Source organism: Culicoides brevitarsis, chromosome 3, assembly GCF_036172545.1.
Source record: "Culicoides brevitarsis isolate CSIRO-B50_1 chromosome 3, AGI_CSIRO_Cbre_v1, whole genome shotgun sequence".
NCBI classification, from domain to species: Eukaryota; Metazoa; Arthropoda; class Insecta; order Diptera; family Ceratopogonidae; genus Culicoides; species Culicoides brevitarsis.
Genome location: NC_087087.1, coordinates 3,915,467 through 3,935,213, shown reverse-complemented (window position 1 = coordinate 3,935,213; position 19,747 = coordinate 3,915,467). Strand labels below are relative to the sequence as shown.

The window sequence follows — 19,747 nt, the reverse complement described above, 5'->3', positions numbered from 1 at the left end:
AAAAATGCATCACTTCAAAAACTTTTTCACTTCAAATTCAATCCATAAAAAAATTATGTGAAAAAAAATCTCATGCATAAAAAAATGAATAAAACGAATAAACTTTTTCTTATCGATTCCAATATAAATCTCCATTTTTATTATTAATTTTAATATTATTATTATTTATGTTCATTTTTTCCTTAAATACATTTTTTTTTGAATATTTTTTCAATTCACATCCATAAAAATTTTATTTATTTATTTAACTATTGCTAATGTCTTGTGTTCCATTACTTAGCTTTTTAACGTAATTAATTTATTTTTTATTGATCAATGTCATGTTTTTTTGCTCTTGTAATTTTTTTATTTATTTATATTAATATTTTACAAAGATATTTATATTATTTTTTTTATCTTAATTTATTTTTTTTAATAAAAAGTTTAAATTGGTTAAATATTTTCTTTGTTCTTTTTTCTTGTTCTTTCATTTCCTTGAGAAATTTTTTGTTTTTTTTTTATTTAGAAATTGGTTTGGAATGGTTTTGAAAGTTGACAAGAAATTTTATTAAATTAGATTTTGAGGTTATGGCGCCAAAAATTTTAATAATGAAGTTACATAACCTGAAAATTCATGAAAAATAAAATTTTATTAAAATTTTTAAGACATATTTTTTTCAATATATTACAAATTTGCAAAAAATCTTATTTTACATAAAAATTTGTTAATTTTGGCGCGATTTATTAATTCAATATGGCGTCGTATAACCTCAAAATATTTTTTAAAAAATAATTTTAACAAAATTATGACAGATTTTTGATAAAAAAATTTAATTTTTAATAATTTTCAATTGAAATAAAATAAAAAATTAAAATTTTTACCAAAAATCTGTAAAATTTTTAAATAAAATTAATTTTTTTTTAAAAAATTTGAGGTTATGTTTTTTTTCAAATAATTAAATTTGTCAACAATCATAAATTTTATAGACTCAGCGCAGATTTAAGATATAGTTTAGTAGTGAACATTTACATTTTTTTTACGTATTTGCATTTTTTTTTAAATTGTGAAGCGGGTCGAAATTTGTAGAGTATTTAAGGTCTAACATTATTTTTTTTCTGTTTAAATTTAAAGAAAGCTCATTTTTATTTTATTTTCAGCGGGATAAAATTTAAATGAACACTTGTTCCGCCTTCGTTTTCGTCAGCAGCGACAACGGATGCTTCTGCGGCGTATTTAACGACGAATTTGAATCTTTTGCTGGCGTCACGGGATATTTCACGGGTCCAACGTATTTGCGGGAGAGTCCCATCACACGAGGCATCGCAGGACGAGGTTTTGGAATTAAATCTAAAATCTAAAAAAATATTTTTTTTTAATTTTTCATGATTTTTTTTAGGATTTCCAGGTAAAAATGCGACAAACCTTCGGAATATCCGGCATACTTTTCGATGGCGATCCAACTTGATACCTGTCAAAGTGTTTCAGCGATCCCATCTTTTGTAGTTGCATGACGGCATCGAGATCGATTTCGCCTCCGATGTACTTTTCCTCATTGACGTTCGCAATTTCATCCGCCACGTGAAGCTGAATGGGCGAATCGCATGCCGTAATGTTATTTTCCAACTCGCGGATGTTATTGGCGCGATTTTCGCTCGTGTTCGGGGTTGAAGTTATCTGGAAAAGAACGTTGCTTGATCGCTCAGCGATGTTTCCGATGGAATTGAAGCGTCTTTGATTACTCAGAGACAATAAATTATTATTACTCGCGTTGAAATAGCGATAAGGAGACGCCACGCCAACGGAGGAATTGTTCACGATGGGCGACAAAATGTAAGAATTTCGTTTTTCGGCAGCTACGAGTTGAGAAATGACGAGTTCGCATTGCAACGACGTATTTTGAAGGATTTCGATGCATTTCTCGTACGGCAAACCGAGCAACGAAAGTCCATCGACAGCGAGAATCTACAAAAAAAAATAATTTTTAATTTTTTTTTCAAAGAAAATTTAAAAAAAAATTACTTGATCCCCAATTTTGACTCCCGCGACATCACTCGGTCCGTTTTCGACAATGTCCTTTACGTAAACATTCCGATCGGAGCCTTGAACTATGCTAATTCCTAACGTATACTGGTCCATTTCAGCATTTCTATGACTTAACTTATTATTTAACGTATTTTGATTATGGCTGCTTTGATTTTCTCCTAAATAATTTGCCACAAATCCTTCTTCCTTCGTGTCTTTGGCAGCGGAATTACTAAAATTATTAACATTTTTCCTAATATTTGGCTTTTTTATGACAGTCACGCGTTTTATCATGCGATCGTACAGCGACGGGTTGCACGAAAGGTTCTCGAATTTTTCTAACAGGGAGTCGGAGACAGTTTCTTCGGGCACGGGCAGGATAAAGTTGTTGTGAGTGCTTTTGATGCTCGTTTCTGAAATTAAAAACATAAAAAAATTTAAAATTATTTGAGAGAAATTTAAATTTAGTACAATAATTTTTTTAAAAAAAATTAAAACTCAGTACAAGATATTTTTTTTTTTAAATTAAAATTTAGTACAAGAATTTTTTTTTTTGAAAAAATAAAAAAAACCGTTTTAAAAAAAAAAATTAGTCTTGAAACAAGAGTTTTTTTTTTTGGAAAAAAACTTGAATAAAAATTTATGATTTCCATCGAAATCTCCTTGATTTTTGAAAAAATTAAAAAAAAATTTCATGACCGTTTTAAAAAATTAATTTTTTTTTAAGATACTTGTATTTTTTTTTAATTAAAATTTAGTACAAGAATTTTTTTAAATAATTAAAATTTAGTACAAGATTTTTTTTAAATTAAAATTTAGTACAAGAATTTTTTTTAAATTAAAATTTAGTACAAGATTTTTTTTAAAAAAATTAAAATTTAGTAGGTACAATAATTTTTTTTTGAAAAAATTAAAATTTAGTACAAGAATTTTTTTTTTTGAAAAAATTAAAATTTAGAACAAGATTTTTTTATAAAAATTAAAATTTAGTACAAGAATTTTTTTTAAATAATTAAAATTTAGTACAAGAATTTTTTTAAAAATAATTAAAATTTAGTACAAGAATTTTTTTTTAAATTAAAATTTAGTACAAGAATTTTTTTTAAAAAAATAAAATTTAGTACAAGAATTTTTTTTAAATTAAAATTTAGTACAAGAATTTTTTTTTATAAATTAAAATTTAGTACAAGAATTTTTTTTTTAAAAATTAAAATTTAGTACAAGAATTTTTTTTAAAATAATTAAAATTTAGTACAAGAATTTTTTTTTAAAAATTAAAATTTAGTACAAGATTTTTTTTTTTAATTAAAATTTAGTACAAGAATTTAAAAAAAAAAATAAAATTTAGTACAAGAATTTTTTTAAAAAAAGTTAAAATTTAATAAAAAAAAAAATTTTTAAATTAAAATTTCTTCAAAAAAAAAAAATTTAAAAAAAGAACAAAAACTTACGAATAACACAAGCCTGCTCCTCATTTTTGACGAAATAAATCATCGTAATTATTATCTTTCGAGTCATTGCCGCTCTTGAACGAGTAAACTTCCTGTTCCTCATCAACTTCATTGAGATAAAATTGCTCTACCGTCTCTCCGCCATGCATTTGCTCGTAATGATTCACATCGACGCACGACCCAATCGGATTGAATCTCCCGCTATCGAACGACGTATTGTGAATATTATCGAAAGATTTGTTCAAAAATTGCGCCGAAAACGCTCGCGTTCCCATTTTGACCTTATTCCGTGTTTTCGTCGACGTATCAAGGTCCGATGCGTTACTAACACTTCTCGGATGCTCATTTTCCTTATTTTGCTTCTCCGTGTCTTCGTCCAAAAATGAATTTGAATTCGCATTCGAGCACGACGGCTTCACGGGACTTGTTGCTGCCGAAGATTTCGTTCGTCGCAGGAATTTTTGCTTGAGTTTTACCAAACGATTGTCGTTCAACATCGACTTTTTGAGGTTGCGAACTCGTAATCCGGCGGATTTTACGGGTTTTTCGATGTTGGCGGTTGCGATGCAATACGACGACGATTGTTCTTCGCGTTCCGTGACGAGTCGTTTGGCGGAATTTTTCTTCGGATCAACTTCCGTGAGCGAAAAATTGAGTTCGTCGGCGATGGCACGAAGCGAAACGAACGAATTGCGGAGTTTCAAGTAGAATTTGTGGTGTTCCGAGGCCAAACTGAAGGCAAAATAGGATTTTCTGCCATCCATGCGGAGTTTGTACTTGATTCGTTGCACTTTTGTCTTCGCCTGGAAGAGTTCCGTTTTGTGGACGATGACGCATAAAATGTGCTTCGTGTAGCAGATGTTTTCGATTTCGAGCCATTCGAATTGCGTGTAAACGTGACGTTGGAATTCGTTCTTGGAGTTTTGGAATTCGTTGTGTTTGCGGGTGAGAACGTTTTTGACGTTGCGCTCGAAAAGGGTGATGCCCTTGAGGGAAATGGCGACGTACACGTCGATGTTGAGACCTTCGTCGGTGATCTAAAATGAGAGAAAAATTATTAAAATTTTAAGAAAAATATTTTTTTCGAATAAAAATTTTAAGAAAAATATTTTTTTCGAATAAAAATTTTAAGAAAAATATTTTTTTCAAATAAAAATTTTACCAAAAATTAATTTTTCGAATAAAAATTTAAGAAAAATTTTTTTTCGAGCAAAAAAATTTTTCGAGAAAAATTTTACCAAAAATTAAAATTAATTTTTTAAATAAAAATTTTAAGAAAAATTAATTTTTCGAATAAAAATTTTACCAAAAATTAATTTTTCGAATAAAAATTTAAAGAAAAATTAATTTTTCGAATAAAAATTTTACCAAAAATTAATTTTTCTAACAAATTTTGTTAAAAACTCACCCAAACAGCACTGTAAAGATGCATTCCATACTCCTTGAGCTCTTGCATGTACCTTATATAGCTGTGCTCTGCCTCATCTGGCACAATTCCTTTCTTGCAATAATGCGCACTTCTCAGATATTTGGCTAATTCTTGCGGTTTGCTGTGCGTATTTTCCGGAATGTAGTTCGAAATTGTAAAATATTCAATTTTTCTCATCTAAAAAATTAAAAAAAAATAAATTTCTTCTTTTTAACGAAAAAAATTAAAAATTTCTCACAAAATCCTTAAAATCTCCAATTTCAGCTTGAAGAGCGAGTCCTCCTAACGTAATGAGATCATCTTCGGTGCACAAAATTTGTTGCTCGAGCACATTTTTCCGCAATTGCAGGTACAGCAAGTGACGCGAATCGATAGAACTGCAAATAAACAAAAATTTTCATGCAAAAAATTGATTTAAGAGTAAAATTTTCAAATCCTCACTTGATGCCTCTTAGAGTCGGGAAATAAAATTTTACTCGCAAAAACAACGGGAATGTGATATTTTCACTCAAGACGGATTTTTTATGCAAATTTATCCAAATCTGGGGAGCAACCTGCAAAATATTTGAATTATTAAAAGGAAATTTCGTTTAAAAAATGAAAAAAAATCTTACTTTGTAAATTTTGAGATCCATTGGGAGAAAGACAAAATCGCCGCCGACAAGAGCACAAAGTCCCAAGAAGAAATTCTCTTGTAGCTGCTCGAATTTGATGACTGCTTCGAACACTTGTTGCGCCGTTGTTGTGATTGGATTGCAGGAAATTTGGATTTTTGTGCCGTTTATCATGAGGACGTTCAATGTTCGTTTTTGCTGACACTGAAAAAAATAAAAAAAAAATAAAAAAAAATTATTAAAAATTTTATTTTAAATTTGATAAAAAATTACATTTTTTTGATGAAAACTCATAATTTTTAAATTAAAAATTTTAATTAAATAAAAAAAAATTAAATTTTTAAAATTATTTTTTTTCTCAAATTTAATTAAAAATTTTTGTTGTGAATTTTTCGAATAAAATTTTTAATTTTTATAATTTTTACAAAATTATTTTTAAATTTTTTATGAATAATTTTAAAAAATTCAAGAAATTTTTTGAATTTTCTAAAATAAATAAAAATTTTAATTTAAAAAAAATTAAATAATTTAATTTTTTTTTAAATTTTCAAAAATTAAGATTTAGAATTATTAATTAATAAAATTAAATTATTAAAAAATTTTAAATAAAAAATTCTAATAATTTTTTTAAATTTCTTATTTTTCTTTAAATTAAAATTTTTTATTAATTTTTTTTAAGTTAAAAATAAATTTGAAATAAATTATATTTTTTAATAAAAAAAATTGAAAATATTAAAATCAAAAAATTTGATAAAAAAAATATTTTCAATTAAAAAATTAAAAATCTGAAGAAAAACTTATTCAAATTGAAAATCTTAACTCATATTTAAAGAAAATCAAAATAGTATTTGATAAAAAATATTTTAATTTTACTAAAATATGAAAAATTTTATCAAAAATGAAAGATTTCGGGATAAAATTGAAAATTCTTTAATAAAAAATGTAGAATTTTGCTTTAAAAATAATTTTACATTAAAAATTTTACCTTCGAATCTGCAATATCCAAATGTTTTGGAGGCAAACTCGCATTCGAAATAAATTCCGGAGTCTTTGTCACGTACGAGCCATCATCCTTTGTCGGCATCACAAGTTTCACATCATCTCTAACACTCCGATGACGTCTTACTCTCAAATTTGACTGCTTCGCATAAATATTTTGTATCGTCAAATCTAAAAAAAAAAATTTTAATTATTTTTCTAACAAATTTCACAAAAAAAATTAACTTACCCGGCAACGAAACGCCATTTTTGTTATTTTCGAAGGCAAACACGTCAATTGGATGTCCCTTCAAGCTCTCGTCCAACCTTTGCCCAACTTTGTCGATATGATTTGTGCTTTTCGAGAGATGATTCACACCCGCGACGGTGCATTTCAAATATTTTTCCGCTTGTAAAAGATCATTTGTGTTCACTTCGATCGTATTTCGTCGCGCATCGTTTCTCTTGTTCATCCGACGAACCACGGGATGTTTTCTCGTGACGGTATTTTTCTCAGAATTTCTCGTATCGGATTCGTAGCCCGGATTTCGTGCTCGAGTCACTTTCAAAGCGTGCATTTCGTGTCCTTCGGTTAGCGTTCTCAGCGGTTTCGGAGGCGGAATTACGGGTTTTCGAATGTTTTCAACGTCAGAACTTCGCCCGGAATCTGTATCGCTGCGATGTCCCTCGGATGGGCTGTTGACGCTTCGCTTTGATTTTGTGCTTTGTAAAGTGCCGCAATGACGATTACGAACAACGTCGTTGAACATGTCGATGACAATGTGAGAAAATGGCTTTACTTGATGGTTTTTGCAGTACTCGGAAATTATCTGAAAAAAAAAAAAAATGAAAATTTATTAGAAAATTTGATAAAAATTGCACTTTAAAGAAAAATTTTAATTTAAAAAAAATAATAAAAAAAATATTTTTAATAAAAAAATAATTAATAAAAATTTTTTTAATAAAAAATCTCAAAAATGTTCAAACTATTTTATTTTAAACAAAAATATTTTTTTTTTAAATTTAAAAATTATTAAAGTCGAAAATTTGTTTATAAAATTTATTTTAAAATTTTTCAATTAATGAAATTATTTTAAAAAAATATTTCAAAAAATTAATTTAATTAAATTAATATTATTATCATTTTTATATTTCATTAATTTTTTTTAACTAAATATTTTTAATTATTTTTATTTATTATAAATTTTTTAAAAATATTAAAAGAATTTTTAAAGAAAAATTTTTTTTAAAGAATTTTTTAATTATTTTTTTTTTTTTAATAAAAATTTTTTAAAAAATTTTCGAATTTCATAATTTTAGAATAAAATATTTTTTTTTTATTATTTAAAAATTAATAAAGTCAAAATTTTTAAAATTTATTTTTTTTATTTATTTTTTTTTATATTTTAATGTATTATTTTGAGGTTTTTAAAATTATTAAAAAATCAAAAGAATTTTTTTTTAAATTTTTAATTTTAAGTGAAAAATTTTTTTTTATTATAAAAACCTTAAATTTTTAACAAAAATTTTGACAGCTGTCAATTTTTTCTTCTGAAAAGATAAATAATTTTAAAATAAAATAATAATTTTATGAGAAATTTTTAATATTTTAACCTTCAGGTATTAAAAAAATTATTTTTTTAAAAAATTTTGACAGTTAAAAATATTTTCTGTCAAAATTGGGCGGGAAATTTTTTGTTTGACAATTAGATCTGTAAAAATTCTAACCTCAAATTTCATAAAAAAAATAAATAATTTTACAAAAAAAAAAAAATTAAAATAAGTCAAATTTTGACAGAAAATAATATGACAGCTGTCACAAATTTTCAAAATAATCTGAATTTAAAAGGAAAAAAATTATTTTTTTAGAAAATTGCTTAAAAAATCAACTTTTAATGAAAATTTTGACATCTATCAAATTTCTTAACTGTCAAAATTAATTAAAAAAATCAGAAATTGATAAAAACTACAAAAAATCCAGTTTTGTGCTTCAAAATCTTCAACTTTTATTAAAAATCTCTAACAAATCCGTCGTCATTTTTTCCGTAATTCCATTTCCAAGCTCGTCACAAATAAATTTCGAGATACTTTCTTCCGTATGTGTCTCAAAAAGTTCCTCATCTACAAAAAAAATTCGCATTAATTTGATAAACGAGCGAAACAACGTCGAAAAAACTCAACTCACTTCCAAGCGTTACATAACCCGCAAGTTCGCAAAAACCCACATTAAACGGTGCCAAATTTTTATTCATTCGCGGCTTTTCTCGTGGCCAAACAAACAAACGCAGCACACCCGCTGTCGCCACGCGTTCATACGTGATTAATGCGTTATGCGCGATGCCGTGGTCACACAGATAATCAACTAATTTGCATGCGTCGATGCATTTCGGTGTAATTTCCGCCGAATTTGTGATGCGGAAGCAAAATCCTTTAATTGTTTCGGCATCTGGCGTGCGATAAAATTCACGTTTTTCACACAAAGGCACTAATTTCTACAAAAAAAAAATTATTTTTTTATTTTTTTTAATTTTTTAACGCGAAAAATTTTTACCATAGTCTCGACATAGAACGTTTTCGAGGGAATGCACAACAAATGCATGTGAAAATGGTTCACCGAAGCCAATGCCAAGGGACTATTATACCCAATCCGGTAACTTGTGTCATTAAAATTCATCAAAAGGCTCGCTGCGAACTCAAGTCCCTTCAAATTCAGCCTTTGCGGAAGACATTTTTCCAAATTTGGGCAAATTAAGGTGTGAAATTCGGTTAAAGGGCTGTTGTTAATGAGCAACGTCACACGTTCAAAGGTTTTTGTCTCGATTTTTAAAAGAATTTCATCGTCAGCAACTTTCGTAAAGTTAAAACTTTCGGGATTGAACGATTCTGTCACGGATTTTATTGCTTCAGGACCTCGTCGTTTCGCGATTCGATCAGGATTTAACTAAAAAAATTATTTTTCGATGAATTTCTGTTAAAAAATTGAATTTTTAAAGCTTACTTGCACGTAGAAACGATGCGGACCAGGTAATATTTTGTCCTTTTGCACGTTAAGTTTGTAGTTGAAGACGCCGGATTCGTGTTTAAACTCCCATTCGGCACGAAAGAAGTTTTCGATCATTTGGTAGTCGATGTCATTCTTGAAATCTAACTCAATTACTCGCATTTTTGTGCGAAATTTAAGTAACAGACACGATTTTGAGGTAAACAAAGTATGGCGAGCTGTGATTGGTTCAAATTTTTGTGTTGAACGAAAGAAATCCAATCAGAAATTTAATTTTTTGAAAGATTTTTAACAAAAATTGAATTTTATTTGATAAATTTTGCTTGAAATAATTTATTATTAAAAGTTTTGAAGGGAAAATTTCATCTTGAGATGAAAAATCACACCTTTTTGTGAGAAAAAATCAATTTGAGACGATCGAAAGTGATAAAATTGAATTAGAGGGAAGGTTTTTATACAATTCATTACTCCTCAAATCAATATTTACCGTTATAGTTCGTTATCGAAATCATAGATGGCGTTAAAAATTCGTTAAAATTTTATTTTGTTTTAAATTTAATTTAAAAAAATAATTATTTTGAATGAAAATATCTTTTTAATAATTTATTTAATATTTTAGAATAATTAAAAAAATAATAAAAAAAAAAATAAAATAAAATGAATAAAAAAAATAAAATAAAATTAAATAAATCATAAATAATATTAAAATATTTTAAATAAATATTTTTAATAAATTTTAATTAAAATTTAATTTAAAATTATTTATTTTTTTATTTTTTTTTTTTTTTTTAATTTAAACCTGAAATTAATTTCAATTTATTTTTTTTTAATATTATAATTTTTTAAATTCATTTTTTTTTATTTTATTTTTTAATCGAAATATATTAAATATTTTTTATTTTGAATAAATAATTCAAAAATATAAAAAAAATATAAAAAAAAAAATTAAATTTTAAGCTCAAAAATAGCAAAATTGTAATGAAAAAAAAAAATAAATTTATTTTTATAATTCTTGAATTTTTATTTTCAAATTTATTTAATATTAATTTTAATATTAAATAAAATTTATTAAAAAATTAAATTTAAAATGTTTTGATGTTATTTATGATTTATTTATTAATTCATTTTATTTATTCAATATTTGATTAATTTTTTTTTAATATAAAAAAAAAATTATTAGAAATATATTTTTAATCAAACATTAAATTTATTTAAAAATTATTATTTAAATATTTTTTTTAAATAAATAAAAATTATTGAAAGATCAAAAAAAAATTATCAAAATTTTAAGCTATTTTAATGACTTTGGAGCAAAATTAATATGAAAAATATTAATTTAATTTTTTTTTTAAATTATTTTAATTTTTCAATTATTTTTCTTTTAAATTAAAATTAAAATTTTATTTTTTTTTAATTCTTGAATTTTAACTTGAAATTAATTTTTTATATTTTTTTTAAAATTTACATCCAAATTATCACCCATCAACAAGTATTTTATGGGTGCAAAACCGCAGGCACACACACGTTTTCATCACACACGAGAAGCAAAAATATTTATTAACTCCGATAAATATTTTAATAATTTTGTGCGAACTCGTTATCGTTGGCGGCAACATATTGCGAGTAAGTATTTATTTACCGAAAAAGAGTTTGTTTTATTGCTTTTTCATTGTTCTTGTCGTCGTCGTCGTCATATTTACAGCAAACACTGACAATGACACTTATGGAGAAAAAAAGTTCATAGAAAAAGTATGAATTCATTACAATTTATCCGGTCGTTAGTTTTCCGTTGTTTTTTCAGCCTCTCTTGACATTTTTTTCTGTTTTTGCATGAAAATGAAGAACTTTTGTCTGTCTGTGAGGACTTTTCGTGGAAAAACTACTCGAAATACGATTAAATTAAGTCTTTATGGGAAAATGAAATTAAAAAAAAAAGAAAACAATCGCGAACAAGAAAAGAGCATTTCGATGCGCGCAGTTCACAATATTTTGCACGACAAGAGACAAGAAAGGCGGAAAAGTTTGTCATTGTTGTAGATTTTTTTCTGTAATTTTTTCTTAGCTTAGAGAAACAAAAAAAAAAAAAGTAGAAAAAAAAACTATTTATTGTGCGTGGAAGATGTCGTCGTCGTCGCTGGAGAAGGAACAGAAAAGATAATAATATAAAAAAATGTATTCAACGCCGAATGAATCTTGCCAGAAGGGATGAAATAAAAATCAGATGAGCAGAAATAATGAAGAGACACAATGAAAATGGTCGAGCGCGGCACGGCGTTGATGATTGCTGAGTGAAAAAATGAAATTTAATTTGGGAAGAAATTATGTTTCGGAGCGTTGAAGAAAAATACGAGAAAATCACATTTTTTATTTGAAGGTAAGAACTTTTTTTAAATTTTATATTTTTTTATTTTTTAATATATTTTTTTATACATATTTCAACAAAATTTCGTAAAAAATAAAATAATATTCAAAAAAAATAAAATAAAATAAAATAAATAAATTAAATTAAATAAAAATAAATATTTTTGAATTTAAATTTTTATGAAATGATTAATTAAATAAATTAAATAAATAAAATTTTATATTTTTTTTAAATTTATTTATATTTTCGAATAAAATAAATTTCAATTAAAAAAATCATTTGAAATTTTTTTATATAGGTATATATTTTTTTAAAGTACATTTTTTGTACCAACTCTGTTAAATTTTTTTTATTTTTTTTTTAAATTATTTAATTTTTTTCCGAAATCTTATTGAAATATGTAATAAATATTTATTTTTACTAAAATTTATGAAATGAAGTTGAACTTCAACCTCTTTTAAAATATTTATTTTAATTTCATTTAATTTTAATTTTTTGAATAATTTTTTTTGATTTAGTTTTTTTTAATAATTTAAATAATTAAATTAAATTTAATTAATTAATTAAATTTTATTAAAAAAATATTTTTTTAAAAAAAAATTAATAAAAAAAAAATTTTTATGAATTAATTAAATTTAATTTATTTCTAATTAATTTTGATTTAATTTTATAAAATTTATTTTCCCAAAAATATTTCCCTTAAAAAAATATTTTTTAAAAAATTTAAATTTTAAATTTTTGATTTATTTTTTAAATAAATACTAATTTAAAAAAAAATTGAATAATTTATTATTAAATTTTTTATTTAATTATTATTTTTTATTAATTTATTATTTTTTAAATTTATTTTATTTTATTATTTTTTTTTATATTTTAAAGCTTCACGAAAAAAAAATTTTTTCTCAAAAAAACTTTCGTTACGAAACACAAAACTTTCACAATACACAAAAAAAACTCCGAAAGACAGGAAACTAGAACAGAGCAAAGTAACGTAATTAATGTCGTCTCAATAGTTTGGAGCGGTCGGCTGTCACACAAAAAAAAACTTACAAGACGACAAATTTTTCTCGGAAAAATTTAATTTGATTTCTATTAAAATGCCACAAGTTCTTGTCTCTTTTCTTCCTCCGCAGCGTTCTTATCGCTCCAAAGTTCTCCGATGGATTTTTAACCATCTTTTTATGCATCATCAGGGAGCTTTTAGGAATTTTTTTCTTTCTTGCCTCTGTTATTTGTCATGATTTTGTCATCGTGCGTTGTTGGAAGTCAAATAAATTTCAAAATAAAAGCCACACACTCACACACACATAATTCATGTGAAAAACCGACGCAATGAAAAATATTTGAGACATTAAAATCAACGACATGACATTTCTCTGCCATTTGTTGTGGATGTGAAAATTTTGTGGCGAACGAAATTCTCCTTTTTTTCGTCTTTAAATTTTCGTTGTTTAAATCTGAGTTTTTTTTTGCTGCCAGAGGAAAGGTTTCAACACCTACTAAACAATTCATTTTCGCAGCAGATAATAATTAGGCAGGCAGAAAATGTTTTATTTTATTTTGCTCTCATTAAATTATCATCGCAGGGTGTTGTTGAACGTAAAAGCCTTTGATTGCTCATTTAACACGCGTGTAGAAGAATCGTTGGGAAAACCGCACAAAAGAGAGAACGACAGACGTGGCAACCTCTTTAAAGGCGAAACGTAAATGAACACGGAGAGAATGGATGCTTTTGATGGACAACAAAATGGCAAATTTGGTAAGTGAAATTTTGTTGTTAAACAGATGAGTTTTTTTTTGCGGAAGTTTGCCAACGTAATTTTTAATGATTTGTGCTGAAAGTTTTGAGGAAAAATATTTTTTAAAGTTCATTAAAATCATAAATTTGTTCAGTAAATCATTTTTAGTAAATTTGCTGAATTTAAATAAAAATTACAAATTTTGCTGAATTTGAATTAAAATTACAAATTTTGCTGAATTTGAATTAAAATTACAAATTTTGCTGAATTTGAATAAAAATTACAAATTTTGCTGAATTTGAATAAAAATTACAAATTTTGCTGAATTTGAATAAAAATTACAAATTTTGCTGAATTTGAATAAAAATTACAAATTTTGCTGAATTTGAATAAAAATTACAAATTTTGCTGAATTTGAATAAAAATTACAAATTTTGCTGAATTTGAATAAAAATTACAAATTTTGCTGAATTTGAATAAAAATTACAAATTTTGCTGAATTTGAATAAAATATACAAATTTTTCTGTTTTACAAATTTTGCTGAATTTGAATAAAAATTACAAATTTTGCTGAATTTGAATAAAAATTACAAATTTTGCTGAATTTGAATAAAAATTACAAATTTTGCTGAATTTGAATAAAAATTACAAATTTTGCTGAATTTGAATAAAAATTACAAATTTTGCTGAATTTGAATAAAAATTACAAATTTTGCTGAATTTGAATAAAAATTACAAATTTTGCTGAATTTGAATAAAAATTACAAATTTTGCTGAATTTGAATAAAAATTACAAATTTTGCTGAATTTGAATTAAAATTACAAATTTTGCTGAATTTGAATAAAAATTACAAATTTTGCTGAATTTGAATAAAAATTACAAATTTTGCTGAATTTAAATAAAAATTATAAATTCTGCTGAATTTCAATTAAAACTCTCAATTTATATTAAAATTACAAATTTTGCTGAATTTGAATAAAAATTACAAATTTTGCTGAATTTGAATTAAAATTACAAATTTTGCTGAATTTGAATAAAAATTACAAATTTTGCTGAATTTGAATTAAAATTACAAATTTTGCTGAATTTGAATAAAAATTACAAATTTTGCTGAATTTGAATAAAAATTACAAATTTTGCAAAATTAAAAATTAAAAATTACAAAATTACAAAATTTTGCTGAAAAATTATAAATTCTGCTGAATTTGAATAAAAATTATTTTTAGAATAAAATATAATTTTTGCTGAATTCGATTAAACCAAATTAAATAATTCAGCTTATTAAAAGAAAAAAAAAATTGTTGCTGAATAAAATAAAATTTTGCTGAATAACTCATTAAAATGAGTTTCCTCATGAATATTGAAAAAATCTCAAAAAATACGATCTCATAAACTTTCGCTTGACAAAATCTCGCAAAAAAAAATGTTTAAAACCATAATAAATTAGCAACTTCTTCTTCTTCTCATCATCATCATCCTTCTTTCTCATTTTAAATATACGCAAATTTTTCATTGTACTTACGATGTTCACATGTGTTTGTGACTTTTTTTTTGTTGTACCGTGAGTTTGCAAAAAAGTGATGAGATTTTACTTTTATCATCTTTTAAATATTCATGTTCGAGTTTATTTTCCTCTCGAAACGAAAGTCTTTAAAAAAAGTATAACGAAAAAAAAGTCTTTAAGAACGCGCGTCGTTATTAAAATAAATTTATGACAATAAAACGACGACAAATGTCGCTCGAGCGCTGCCAAAAAGGGATGTTTCTCCGCTACTTCGTTACTTGACACATGGCTCGTGATATTTAGAGACGATAAATTACCAAAAATGACTATCATGAACATAAATTTGTTGTCTGAAGCGCAATTCCCCTTTTAAATTCAATTGTGAAGCAACAAAATGTCTAAATTCATAAAAAAAATATTTTTTAAAAATTTTTCGTTCAAGTTCAACCCTCGTTATGGTAAAATAGACATTTTAGTATTATTATTATTATCGCTCGTCGTTTTGTTTGTTGCCTCATGAGATTTCGAGCAATGTGGACTATTATCGGCACTTAAAATGTATGACGTTGCTCTCTCACTCTCCTCTCCGGCAGCAAACAATCTTTAAGTATGACGATGGAAATTTAATAAATAAACAAACCTGACAATACATTAAATTCTGTCGGAAACTTGTTCCTCCCGTTTGTTTACATTTCAACTGAATTTTCTTCTCTCGTACTGGCAAATTAGAAAATCGATGCAACATTTCACTTGAAGTGAAGTTAAGTGTTTGATACTTGCTGCTCTAGATTGTTCATTTCCGTAATTTTGCTCAATTTGGGGAAAATAAGTTGAGAAGAATGTCGTAAACAGGGCAAAATGTGACAAATTAACAATTTGTTTTCGATTTTTTTTTCTTGACATTAATGAAAAAGGAATTCTCGGTAAGCAAAACTTTTTGATTTGTTTTGATTTTAATTAAAAAATAATTTTTTGAATTATAGGAAATTTAATTTTGACCATAGATGGCGCTTTAAAAAGAAAACAGAAAATCTTAAGAATTCTTTTTAAATTTAAATAAAAAATTTTGATTTAATTTTGACCATAGATGGCGCTTTTAAAAGAAAACAGAAAATCGTAAAAATTTTTTTTTTATTTTTTTTTTAATTTTAAAAATTTAATTTTATGGCGCTTTTTTTTAAGAATTTTTTATTTTAATAAAAATTTTTAATTTTTTTAATTTTAAATTTTAATTAAAAAATTATTTTTAAATTTTATGAAATTTAATTTTGACCATAGATGGCGCTTTAAAAAGAAAACAGAAAATCGTAAGAATTTTTTTTTTATAAAAATTTTTAATTTTTTTTCGATTTTTTTATTTTGATTTTAATAAAAAAAATAATTTTAAAATTTTAGGAAATTTAATTTTGACCATAGATGGCGCTTTATAAAAGAAAACAGAAAATCGTAAGAATTCTTTTTATTTTTTTTAAATAAAAATTTTTAATTTTTTTATTTTTATTTTTACTAAAAATTAATTTTTAAATTTTAAAAAATTTAATTTTGACCATAGATGGCGCTTTAAAAAGAAAACAGAAAATCGTAAGAATTTTTTTTTTATAAAAATTTTTAATTTTTTTTAATTTTTTTATTTTGATTTTAATAAAAAAAATAATTTTTAAATTTTAGGAAATTTAATTTTGACCATAGATGGCGCTTTAAAAAGAAAACAGAAAATCGTAAGAATTTTTTTTTTTTTTAAATAAAAATTTTTAGTTTTTTTATTTTTATTTTAATTAAAAAATATATTTTTTTTTTAAATTTAGAAAATTTAATTTTGACATAAAATGGCGCTTTAAAAAAATTAAAAGGTAAGTATAATTTTTTTTTGTTTTTTTAAAAAAATGTTTTAGAGTAAATCCAAACCAAGCAATTAAAAATTAAGTGAAGATTCTCATCTAAAATCTTTGAATAGACGAACGAAGCGAGATTTTCCTTTTTTTTACATCACTTGAGAGCAGAAAACTTACACGCCAAGCGCACTTTTCATTTCCGCTCTACTAAAATCCTTGCGAAAAATACTTTCTTTAATTATTATTTGCATTTTAGTGCGAGACACATACTTGACATCCTCATTTATATTTGTCGTGTTTTAAAACATTTTGTTAAACACTCTCCCGAGACTTAAAATCTAATTAAAGATAAGCACGCCTTGCAAAGAAGCGAGAATTGAAAAAAGAGCTCTTGTGTAAATATAAATAGTGCCAATTGGTAATTGCATTATATTTTTATTATAAATGTGAGTGTTTGCAAAATATTTGTTATTGTATTATATCAATTTATCAGATCTCGAGAGAGTGCATGTGAAAATTTTTCCATTGTTACGTGTTCAAGAGTTTATGTTTTGTGCCTGCCGACTGAATGGATGCAAAAAGGATGCTTTTGTTTATGGAATGTCGGTTCGTTCGTTCATTCGTTTGGCAGAGCAGAGCAGAGAACAATCATAATTTAGAGTTTTTCTGATCGTGGCTTTCGTTGAATGCACACAAATCCGCATTGTGGTAAAAATTGCATGCTTTTGTATGGTTAGTGCCACAAATGAATATAAAATGGAAAGCAAATGTTTGTATCAAAAAATATGTCGACGGAGGAGTGTGAGCGACACGAAAAAAAAAGTTGGATGGAGTAAAAGAGTGGGAAGAATTCAACGCTTTTACAAAAACAAATAATCAGCGTCATCATGCATTTGACAGACAGACGCACTTTTCTGAACAACTTTACATCCTTCGTGCTTCGTTTTTGCTATTTTTGCCCTGTGACTCGAATTGGATTGAAATTTTCCTTCAAAAGAGATGAAAAACGAAAATCTGAACAATAGATGGCGCTGTAGAAACTAAAAAAGTTAATATTGAACGATAGATGGCGCTTTAAAGATTATAAAATAAAATATTTTGACTACAGATGGCGCTTTAGAGATCAAAGATTCAAAATTTCATTCACTGAGATCGTTTTAGAGAATAAAATACTATAATTTGAACTCCAGATGGCGCTTTAAAGAACAAAATGTGATTATTTGAACTCCAGATGGCGCTTTAAGGATTAAAAAATAAAATATTTTGACAACAGATGGCGCTTTATAAGTCAAAATTTGAGTTTTACAAAGTTTTTATGGAACAAAAACTAAAAATTTTAACGTTAGAGGGCGCTTTAAACAACAAACTTCAAAATTTTATACCATAGAGGGCGCTGAAAATCCCTCCTTTTCATTTCCACAGAGCACAGCTTCTCTCCAAGTTAAAAATAGAGTATCAAAATAATGATGTGTGTGTCTGTGCCATATATATACATGAAGTGCATAATATGATTCTCGAGTAAAACATTGGACACTAACGAGAAACGTTTGGGTGTGGCTCTACGAATGGAAAAAAGTTTCAAGCAAATGAAAAGCAAATGCATCTTGTTATAGTTTTAAAATATGTAACGTCGTAAGTGATGCTAACAAGTGGATTCTCTTTTTTTTCATTTTGTAAATTTATAATGAAATTCTGAAGAGAGAGAGCATTGTATGCTAAAATATGACAAAAAATCATAAATAACTCACACAAATTCAAATTGTGCAAATTTACAACATTTTACAGAATGACTCCTCTTCACAATTAAAAACTTTGTCTGTTTCTTGCCAACATGCAAAATAAAAAGAAAATGTCCAACTACGAAATATATAACAAGTTTAAATAATAATAAAACTAATTTGTGGGTTTTTATCTATATTTAGTTTGGGTACTGCTGCAAAAGAATGAGGTTGAAAAAAGAGCAAGGCGTCTCCATTATTAGAAGTTGGTTAAAGTGGTTGTGTGTCGAATTAAACTTTATTTTTTATTTTTGTGGTTTTGTAGAAAAGTTTTTTCGAGTGGTTAGACAATAAAATAAAAAAAAAGTTTTTGAAATTTACGAAGATTTAAATTTCTTTTTAAAATGACATTTATTGAGTTTGTTGAAAATTCATTTTAATCAAAATTTAATTATTTTAATATTTTTCAATAAAATATTTTGTAAAAAATTTATTTAACTAAATTAATTAATAAAAATTAAATTAAAATAAAAATTAATTAAATATTTTTTATTTCAATAAGAAATTTATTATTTTTTAATTGATTAAATAATTTAATTATTTTATAATTATTATTAAAAAAAAAGTTAAAAAAAAATTTAAAAAAATTTAAAATTAAAAATTTATTTTAAATAAAAAAAATTTAAATAAATATTTTTTTTATTTAAAAAAATTATTTTTTTAAATTTTATAAAAAAATTGTTTAAAAAAAATTAATTAAAAAAAAAATAAAAAAAATTAAATTTTATTTTTTCCTATAATTAAAAATTTAATTTATTTTTTTTATTTATTTATTTTTAATTTTATTAAAAAATTTTTAAAATAATTTAATTAAATTTTTAAATTAAAAAAAAAAAAAAATAATTTAAAATTTAAATTTAAAAAAAATTTTTTTTTATTGTTTAAAATATTTTATTTTAATTCAAATTAGGTATAAATAAATAATTTTATTTGTTTATTATATAAAAATTGTTTGAAAAAAAATTTAATTGAAAATTTTAACTTAATAAAAAAAAATTAAAATTTTTTTAATTAGAAATTTATTTTATTATTTTTTTTTAATTTGTTTTTTTTATT

General features: G+C 24.5%; 2 protein-coding genes across 2 annotated transcripts in view; both read right to left on the bottom strand.

Annotated features, from left to right (window-relative positions):
* Positions 1-1,053: 1,053 nt before the first annotated feature.
* The window catches only part of LOC134833731 (uncharacterized), a 41,778-nt gene continuing 23,084 nt past the window's right edge, over positions 1,054-19,747 (bottom strand). The window contains 11 exon segments of the mRNA XM_063848159.1: positions 1,054-1,334; positions 1,403-1,942; positions 2,000-2,415; positions 3,454-3,477; positions 3,479-4,490; positions 4,862-5,059; positions 5,121-5,259; positions 5,324-5,436; positions 5,497-5,700; positions 6,482-6,666; positions 6,725-7,304. Of these exon segments, the coding sequence (XP_063704229.1) occupies positions 1,149-1,334; positions 1,403-1,942; positions 2,000-2,415; positions 3,454-3,477; positions 3,479-4,490; positions 4,862-5,059; positions 5,121-5,259; positions 5,324-5,436; positions 5,497-5,700; positions 6,482-6,666; positions 6,725-7,304 (3,597 nt within the window). The 3' untranslated portion in view covers positions 1,054-1,148.
* LOC134833730 (GDP-D-glucose phosphorylase 1) lies at positions 8,462-9,675 on the bottom strand. The gene is made up of 4 exons (XM_063848157.1): positions 9,473-9,675; positions 9,026-9,415; positions 8,660-8,966; positions 8,462-8,595 (listed from the first exon to the last, which is right to left on the bottom strand). Exons 1-4 carry the CDS (start codon positions 9,635-9,637, stop codon positions 8,474-8,476), a joined length of 984 nt encoding a protein of 327 aa, XP_063704227.1. The 5' UTR covers positions 9,638-9,675; the 3' UTR covers positions 8,462-8,473.

Excerpts from the sequence above, each read along its gene's own strand:
- LOC134833730 (XM_063848157.1), bottom strand. The coding sequence starts at position 9,637 with ATGCGAGTAATTGAGTTAGATTTCAAGAATGACATCGACTACCAAATG. Across the intron at positions 9,416-9,472 it reads CGCATCGTTTCTACGTGCAA|TTAAATCCTGATCGAATCGC; the intron begins GTAAGCTTTAAA and ends TAATTTTTTTAG. Across the intron at positions 8,967-9,025 it reads CGTTCTATGTCGAGACTATG|AAATTAGTGCCTTTGTGTGA; the intron begins GTAAAAATTTTT and ends TTTTTTTTGTAG.